The sequence below is a fragment of the Sardina pilchardus genome, chromosome 5, assembly GCF_963854185.1.
Source record: "Sardina pilchardus chromosome 5, fSarPil1.1, whole genome shotgun sequence".
NCBI lineage: Eukaryota > Metazoa > Chordata > Actinopteri > Clupeiformes > Clupeidae > Sardina > Sardina pilchardus.
The window spans coordinates 23,934,681-23,944,271 of record NC_084998.1 but is presented as its reverse complement, the minus strand read 5'-3'; the positions used below and the strand labels follow the sequence as shown (position 1 = coordinate 23,944,271).

The window sequence follows — 9,591 nt, the reverse complement described above, 5'->3', positions numbered from 1 at the left end:
AACATGCAAACATTTCACACACACATTTGATATTTTTGAACACAATTGTTTCCTTCAGAGATCAGACAGCGTCTTGTCTAAAACGAGGTTTGTGGACCACTACCCACCTTGAAATATCACTTCGACGGGTAGGTTGACGCCGGGCTTGTTATTAGTATTTTATATACAACTGTTTGACATAAACTGCTAAGGCTTACACTATAATTCCTCGCTATACAAGCCACGTAGTGCCTGTTTAAGGGCCGTAGAACACCAACTTTCTCCTGAGAAGAGCGTTTCCTATCAATATATTGGTGGACATTTTAGGCACTCATGACTGAGACGAGTGGGAACTGTCGGACTCAGCCGACGACCAAAGAACAGGGGTCTGTACAGAATAGTTTCCCTGAAGTCGTTGAGCTAAATGTTGGAGGGCAAGTGTATTACACTCGTCATTCGACATTAATTGGTACCCCGAATTCCCTCCTGGGGAAAATATTCTCCTCGAAAAAGGATCCGTCGAATGACCTAGCAAGAGACCCTAAAGGGCGCTACTTTATCGACAGAGATGGATTTTTATTTCGTTATGTATTAGACTACCTCAGAGATAAACAAGTCGTTCTCCCAGACCATTTCCCTGAAAAGGGGAGATTGAGGAAAGAGGCGGAATACTTTCAACTGCCAGACTTAGTAAAGCTTTTATCCCCTGACGACTTGAAGCACAGTCCGGATGAATATTGCCATAGTGATTTTGAAGATGGGTCACAGGGCAGCGACCTACGGACGTGCCCTCCACCTTCGCTGGTGCCGGCTGACCGAAAGAGTGGCTTCATTACGGTCGGTTACAGGGGCTCGTGCACAATGGGGAGAGAGAGTCAGACCGATGCCAAGTTTCGGAGGGTACCGAGGATTTTGATATGCGGGAGGATTGCATTGGCGAAAGAAGTTTTTGGCGAGACGCTAAACGAGAGCCGAGACCCGGACCGGACACCGGACAGGTACACGTCGAGGTTCTACCTGAAGTTCAAACACCTGGAGAGAGCTTTTGACATGCTGTCGGAGTGCGGCTTTCAGATGGTCGCCTGCAACTCGTCGGTGACAGCATCCTTCGTCAATCAGAACACCGAGGACAAGATCTGGTCAAGTTACACCGAATATGTCTTCTACCGTAAGTTTAATGTTATTTAACATCTTATGAACTACACCAATGACGAAACAGATAGGACTCATGACAGGAAATAAGAAGTAGCTCATTCCATCTGGTCTCAGATTTGTTTCCGAAGTCACCACTAGACGGCACGCTTGGTTTGTGGTGAGTTTTTTTCTGACCGGGTAATCCAGGCAGAGCGGCAAGAGCAAGAATGTAACAGTCGATGCACACGCAGCTTGAAATAAAACAATGGAGACTTGCCTTTTCCTCAGAAATAGTGAAATTATTAAAAATGGATGGTTTACGTACACAGTGCCATGGACACGTTTGCACTTAGGGCTCCCTTCACATCCCCCGAGGGTTTGGAGAGGAATGGTTTTCCCACTTGTGTATGAGGCCGTGCTTACACCCGGCTCCATTTCTTGTCCTGTTGAAAAGCTTTAAAGTAAGACTCCCACACAGAAATGAGATGAAGCTCTCCATGGTGAGAGCTCCCAGAGCTCTGCCCCCCCCCCCATTTTTCCCCTTCTCTCTTTGTGACTTTGTCTCTTTCAGTCTCACTCTCTCCTTTGCTCTCATTCTCTGGGCCCCCCTCTCTCTCTCTCCGTCATCCTCTCTTTCCCAACAGCAATCTCAGTGAAGTAGCAAGAGATGATGGGGCCCCAGTAATGGCTCTCATAACGCTTTTTATGATGCAACAAAACACCACCCACTCGCCACTGACAGCCTGTAATGGCGTGCCTCTGGTGCGCAGACACTGCCAAAGGCAGCGGAGAACGGCCACACTAGCACCTACCATGGCAAGACTATTACAGGTGCCATCGCAAACGAGACTTCCTCACATGCATCTGACACTTCCCGTAGGCGTGGAGCTGAGGCGGTTACTAGCACTAGTTCTTTCGCCACTTCAGGAAAAAAAAAAAAAAAAAGGGCAGCATTAGCTGAATGGGAATGTTGGCGTCTCGGTGCGTCTCTTTCCCACCCATGCCGGCGGTGTGAAGTAAGAGGAAGCCGTGCTTGTTTGAGGCTGTGTCCCCGGCTCTCGGATCAAAGACTGCTAAGTAATTTATCCCCTTGGTGGTGCGGTCGTATTATCAGGGTGGTGGGTAGAGTCGTTTTTTGGCAAAGCCCCTTTTCAAGTGCTGCGTTCATGCCATTAAAGTATTCTACAGAGGAAATGGCATGAATATTTTATTCAGACTGCATGTTCGTGAAGCATGGTATCATAATCCAACAACATTGAAGCCCAAGGATCACACTTTTCTTGTGGCCTTCATACAACAAATTGCACGCGAAAGCTTTTCCATGGCAAAGAATTGAGAGACCATTGCCTGGCATTTTGTCATAAAAGAAGTTGCTCAGGAGGCACAAAGTCGTTATATTTCTTCCGGCATCATCTTCCCAGTTGATCTTTTGTGACACACCCGCCCACCCACACACACACACACACACACACACACACACACAATGTCTGTCAGCAAGACACCTCTGACTGTTAACAGCACTTTTTCTCTGCATGCGACAGATAAGTGGCCATTTATGCTTCTGGCACAGAGCGGCCGTCTGTGAGACTGTGAGTGTGTTGGTGGCCAGGGAGGCCCCTGCTGGGGCTGTGGCCAGTTGAAAAGGCACAGCGCTGTTTGTGCGCCACTCGCGGTCAGGCTGGGCCTGCGGAGGACCCTCGGCAGTCTGCACCAGTTGCTATTTACAGGCTTCACTGCCCTGACTCACTGGCTGGCTGGCTGGCTGCTCTGCTCCGGGTGCTATCCCTCCGCAGGCAAATTTATTTACCAATTTGTCGCATGGTTAGAGTGATTGATAATCAATCACTGGTGGTGACAGGTGGAGGTCTCAATGTGTGGGCATAAGTGAGAGAGGAAGGGAGAGTGGGAGAGAGAGAGCGAGAGAGAGAGAGAGAGAGAGATAGAGGTGTGAGAGAAAGATGTAAATCATAGCACTGCTAGGTCCATTTTTTTCCCTTGTGCGACTGAGCACATACTGTAACCTTTTCTTACCCTCAAGGGAAAAAAAAATGTCTGGCCTGCCCCCGATTGTGGTGACGACCTAGATATTTACCTTAAATGATGAGGAGGGGTAGCACTCCATCTTACGCACAGACACCCACCCGGCCTTTTTGTTGTGTGGCAGTGATTATTCATCTGTGGCGGAGAATATTATTAGCTGCCCCCTAACGTAACAAACGTACCACCTAATGGACCCTGGCAGATGGGGTTGGAGGCACATCTGTGCGACACACACAACCCCTTTCCTCCTCCTCCTCCTCCTCCTCCTCCTCTTCCTCCACCTCCACCCCACCCCACCCTCGAGCTATGAACAGCGAGCGGTGTCCTCGCCTCATCACCACTGTCACCATGGGAGCGCGCAGCAGACAGATGAGAGACTCAGTGCCCTGACGAGGGGGCTCCTGGCTGGGGCACGAGGGCTGAGCGATGGCCGGTGGCCGGTGGGGAGAGGGAGAGAAGAGAGGTCTCGGGACAGGGGCGGGTCGGTCGGTCGGTCGGTGTGTCGGGCGGGCGGGCGGCTTCTTGCTGACACAGCTGATGCTGATCGGGCCATGGTCAGATGAGAAGTGACAGCCCCAGCGCCGGCTCCTGCTAGGTCCAGCTGCTCCCTGATCCGGCGTGTCAAGGGGAGATCGGGGTAGCCACGCTGCATGCTACATAATGCAGGAGAGAGAGAGGGAAATGAAGAGGGCAGAGAGGGCAGAGAGTGAAGAGAGAGAGAGATGGGCAGAGAGAAAGAGAGAAGGTAGCAGGGAGAGAGAGAGAAGGAGTGGGAAAAAAAGAAAGATGGATATCAGGATAGACAGGGATAGATAAATATTAGAGCAAAGGAGATGGAGGAGATAGGAAGGAGCACAGATGGAAAGAGGCAGAGAGATGAGAAGGGTTGGGGTTTGGGTCAAACAGCTACACCCTCAGATATCCACACTCATACGGCCATTACTCCGCCCACAGGAAAATCTAAAACCAGTCAAAGGCTCTGTGTATGCCTCAGGTGGTGCTAGAGATATACAGTACAGTGTGTGGACTCCTGTGGAATACTGAATGTGAAACCTGTGATGTGGTTTATGTTCACACAGCTCTTTTACTTTGTAGATACAAATACAAATATGAAGTTATCAGCTTTATAATGTTCTCTCTTTTTTTAGATTTAGTTTTGTAATCTGTAATAAACACTCTGTAATACTGTAGAATTAAGGAGGTCCCCCATTTTCTGTAAAATGTCCTCAAGTAAAAGATAATTGCTGTCAAGTGCTGTAGTTCCTAATGGAGCCGAGGCTTTATAAAGACATATGTTCACAAGTGAGTAATTCTAACCTTAAAATCTACCACAACCCTAACCCTACCTAAGCCCCATAATGACTTAATAGACATCCATTACTTATAATAGCCTAATTGTACCTAATGATCTTGCCGATGCTTTAAATGGGGTCAATACAGTTTAGAGGTAGGTTATTTAATACTAAGAGCCTTGGAAAAAGTCATAATTGTGTGAATTGGCACTAAATCAAGTGTGATTAGTCTTCAAGATGTGGATAAAATTGGAAGACCTCTAACTGGAAATTACAGTTCTGCTGCATCGTAATGATCATTTACTGCCAATAGTATTTTATTTTTTGGTGACAGTTGGTCTTATTTTAAACATTGAGAGTTCCTGCCAATGACAATGAAGCTCTTTTTCCTGTTACCTGTTTGCAGCATCAAACACCTAACACTGACAACCTTACCATATCCAATCCAATCCAATCCACTTTATTTATATAGCACAATTTAAACAACACAAGGTTTCTAAAGGACAGGTAGCCAACCGGTTTGCATCCCTGCAACAAAATCTGAGAAGGAAACCTGAAATGCAAGAACAGTACATCGCTTTCATGAAGAAGATTTTCACTAATAAACACGCCGAGGTATATTTGTACATATACATATCAATATAAACATTTCAAAATGTTTCATATAAAGGTCTGATGACAACAGCTGAATGACTCGGATTGCTGCATGCATTATTAGTATAATTTGCCTTAAGTCTAATAACAAAAGCATATATGTGACCCTGTAAAGCGGAACCAGTCGTTTCGGTAAAATGTATTAAATTAAGTTATTGTGCTCACGTGAACAGCCATAAACTAAGCTTTCCAAAGATATGTATATCGAGGGTATTACACAAACTATCGCTAAGATAACCGCATCCAAAGTTGACATGGTTCTCCTGTCACGATATGCCAGAAGAGGAGAAATCACCTTTTTAAGCGGTGCGTGCACAACGGGAATGACAGCAAATGTGTTGAATCTTCGCCGGGTTTAACAATCAAAACGTATGTTTTTCCGTGAAACGCGTTCACGATATGAAACTGCAGACTGTATACAGTCGAATTATGCGAAAACGTGAAATTCAAAATTTTAACCCGGAAGTTTGTTATTGTTGATTTTCTCAAAATAACGTTGTGCGCAAAACGACTGATTTCGCTTTGAATGGTCACATATTATGAGCAACACAGGAATTCTTAGAGTTTCTCCCATAGCTTTAGGCCTGAGTCTGACGTTGACCTGAGACATCTACAGTAGGAGTGCTGTATTAATTGAAAATGTGCATATCCATGTTGTACCTACACTTCATGCCAAGAATGTTTTGCTGTACTTTTCTGAGTCATGTCAAAGGAGGTGTCTAGACATGATGTAGACATAGGAAATAACTCTTTTTAGTGTCATCCCGCATGTCTAAAGGCGCATAACTTTCTCTCACAGCCTAGAAAATCAAGCTCAATCTGGTGTATCTCAACCACATTCACAGACCTCTCTGCAGATTCCACAGCTCTCTGCGGTTGCTTCTCTATGGCATCTCTGAGCCATGAACGCTGCGCTAGCTGTCCTCACTCCCCTTGTGTGTGTGTGTGTGTGTGTGTGTGTGTGTGTGTGTGTGTGTGAGAGAGAGAGTGAAAAGACACCGTGTGTGTGTGTGTGTGTGTGTGTGAAAAGACACCCTGTGTGTGTGTGTGTGTGTGTGTGTGTGTGTGTGTGTGTATGAGTGTGAAAAGACACCCTGCATACGTGTGTGTGTGTGTGTGTGTGTGTGTGTGTGAAAAGACACCCTGTGTGTGTGTGTGTGTGTGTGAAACGTTCTTGTGTGTGTGTGTGTTTCTGTGCGTTTGTGTGTGTGAAAAGACACCCTGTGTGTGTGTGTGTGTGTGTGTGTGTGTGTGTGTGTGTGTGTGTGTGTGTGTGTGTGTGTGTGAGGCAAGACACACCATTAGGCCACCTGCTGTAGATCTGCGCGGGCAGTGGAGCAGAGAAATGCTGCAGAGATGGGTGTACGAGGCTGTGGGGAGGGAGGCTGCCTGTATGGCACAGAGAAAAGCGTATGTTTCCCTGCTGCCCAGCGTGAGAGGGAGCTGCTCGTCAGGGTCTATTTACAGCACAGGATTACAGAGAGGCTCTTCAAAATGAGGAGAGGGCACCCGTTTCAGAAATTGGCATTTTCCCCAGCGCCTAGAAATATGCGTTATTGAATGTCAATGAGTTGAAGTGCAGTGCCTATTTATGAGAACAAAAAGAATGAAAAAAAAGTTAGCATAACATTCCAGAGGTAAGTGACTCTGTTAAACAAAACACACAAACAGAGGAAGTTGGCAAAAGCATCAATAAGAAATGACTTGGGGCTCGAGTTTGGCAACAGAAACCCAACAGAAACGGCCAAATTTACCCAGGCGGTTATATTTGGCTAGTTTGCTCGTGTTTGGTATTTTACTTTTCCTGCTGTGAATGGACATTACAACTTTCAACTTTCAACTTGGTAAACAGTTGAAGCTTTAAAGAAGTTCTCACACATTTGTGATGTGTGGTAGTGCCAGTGAAATTCCACCTCAAAAATTGTAAATTAAAAAAGAATTAGTGCAGCATATTGCACAACAGAGGTGTCATTGCATCTAATCCAATTCCAAGATATTCCAATATTTAGATGCTTGTATGGTATTACTTAGTCGTCAATTAAAAGAATACCAGCTACTTATAGCCTATCAGTTTTTTTCTATTGATATTCTAGTAGAACATTAGAGCTTAGAGGAGAGGAGGAAACAAAACCACCAAAAATCTAAATGTAGCGTTGGCATGGCAATACCCGTATTCATAGGCAGGGGTGTGGTTCACTAGCCTGACTCCGCCTGTCTACGCACTTCCGCTCAATTTCCTTTCCCTTCAGTAGCCTACTCCGTCCGTCATGGTTCACTTTTGTTTGTGCAAGTGCACCTCCACCCAATCAATGAACATAGGGTGTTCCCAAGAGCGATTACATTTAAGTTTCATAATCAAGCCTATAGTTATTGTTGTGTCCCCCGTGGTTAACATACTGTATGTCATTACGTTAGTGATTGAACTCCAATGACTTCAAACTTTCAGACTCTCTCCAAAGTCAGGGAGTCATCATTATAGTGGTTCACTCTTTGGGAACCTGAACCTAAACAGTGAGATGTCACATTTCAACCCATGCTCTGCTCAAATTGCTCAACAGCATGTGGAAGTGGGGCTAGTGAAATAATAGAATTTCAAGCAAAATGTTATGGTGTTTTGGTTAATAATTGCCAACCTAACGACCTAAAAGGCATGCAAAAGCCGATAAAAGCTTGCTAGCATGACTGGTGTCTTTTGGTGACACAGTTGCAAACTCATCTCCTGAAAAGCCAGTCACAAAATTTGAGGTTGGGAAGTTTGGTCTGGACTTGTTCCATTGTGAAGCAACTATGCCCGAACCAGAGCTGGTTGGACCAATCAAATTGTCTGGACATACTTTGTACAATGATGGACAGATGAGCAACAGTACTGTCTAGTCTAGTCACGTCTGAGTCATCATCTGAGCGCACTTGGTTTATTTTGTTAGCAACAAAAAACGCTGTCTCTAGAAGTGAGACATTTAGATTTCACTAACCTATATCATCTGTTGTGCAAGATATTGGCACCACAATAACAAAAAACAACAACCAAAAAACAATGTTAAAGCAACGCTAAAGAGGTTTTTGTGTCTTAAAATAATGTTTCCGAAATCATTTTAGTGGTTCATCAACTCTTTGTAGCCTGGGTGTTCCCATCCTGCCTTGCGCAGTGATTTCAATCACACAGCTAAGGCAGTCTGAAAACCAACACCCAAATTTTCGCCTGATGTTGTAAACAAATAGCGTGCATGCGACAGATAAGAGGTGCTTTATTGTTGTTTTAAGGCATTTGTGGAGAAGAGGGATGGTTCAAGTGTTCTTCCTACAGCTCACAGTAAGCTGTTTTGTTGCTTTGATTGGTTAGGTCTATCTAATTAAGTGCAGAGGTATTTTCACCCCAGTATCTGTTGAATCAAAATTAACTGAAGAGTATCAACATTAGCTGCGGAAGTGACTATCTAATTGGCAACGGTAAGAATAGCTTATTCCGCACATTTTCATAATATACAGTATGCATTCAATACCTACCTTTATGAGGCTATCAGTTGCTCATACAGAACACAATCTCCGACTTATTGTTATGGTTATCACGTCTGAGGTGGTATTCACCTAACCTGTAGGTTGAGTCTGAAATCACGCCTTGAGCTAATTCATTTCCTAGAAGCTCACCTCTTCAGTCTCTGATGTCTCATCCTTATAAAATCAAACCAGAAACTTGTGCTGGTGTCAGCCTTTCTCATTTGCAGGGGCCTGAAGACTTTCTAGGCCAGATTTGAAAGCAACACTAACAGCCTTGTCATGTGTGAGGTAGGGCTACAATTATTTTAGTTGATTAATCTGTCGATCATTTTCTTGATTCGTTTAATTTAATAAGTAAATAAGAAAATGTTGCAGCTTTAATGTGAATTGTGAACGTTTGATAAACCGATTACCAAAATAGTCGGAGATTCATTTTTGACAACTAATCGATTTTAAAATCGATAACTTGCTGCAGCCCTAGTGTGAAGTGGATCCTAAAAGGCACAGCTTTGAGTCATCCTTGGCAATCTGTCAAAACATATGTGTGTAATTGAGAGCCCTTGTGAGCTGAGGTACCTTGTGACAATGACCCAGTCAATGGCAGGGTGCCTCATTCATTTTTAATGAGCAGTGTACAATTCTGGTGAAAAACTGTGATGGCCAGTGGAGGTGGAAAGTCGTCCAGTATGACCAGTCCATGTTAATCACATTGGGGGATTTGAGAGCACAGCTTTACATTCAACCTGATGAAGTACATAATTGCGCAGTTCACTTAAGGGTGTTTTAAATTGGCGTGTTCAATGGGCATTTGGGGGGCACTACACAGGCAAAATAAACCCATCTCCTCCCCTATCACCACCTGTCTTCCGTCTTAGTAAGGAATACATGCGAGTGCCTGCACATATCCTCTGCCCACTGCCTGTGCTGTGACTCCTGCATATGGCATTTCAGGACAGTGGCCAGAGACCTTGCCTAACAAACATGGTTATCTGCTGGT

At 44.8% G+C, this 9,591-nt stretch overlaps 1 protein-coding gene across 1 annotated transcript in view; it reads left to right on the top strand.

The window, feature by feature from the left end:
- Positions 1 to 312: 312 nt before the first annotated feature.
- kctd16b (potassium channel tetramerization domain containing 16b) overlaps positions 313 to 9,591 on the top strand; it is a 51,477-nt gene continuing 42,198 nt past the window's right edge. The window contains exon 1 of the mRNA XM_062537445.1: positions 313 to 1,147. Coding sequence (XP_062393429.1) covers positions 313 to 1,147 — 835 coding nt within the window. The remainder of the gene's footprint in view (positions 1,148 to 9,591) is intronic.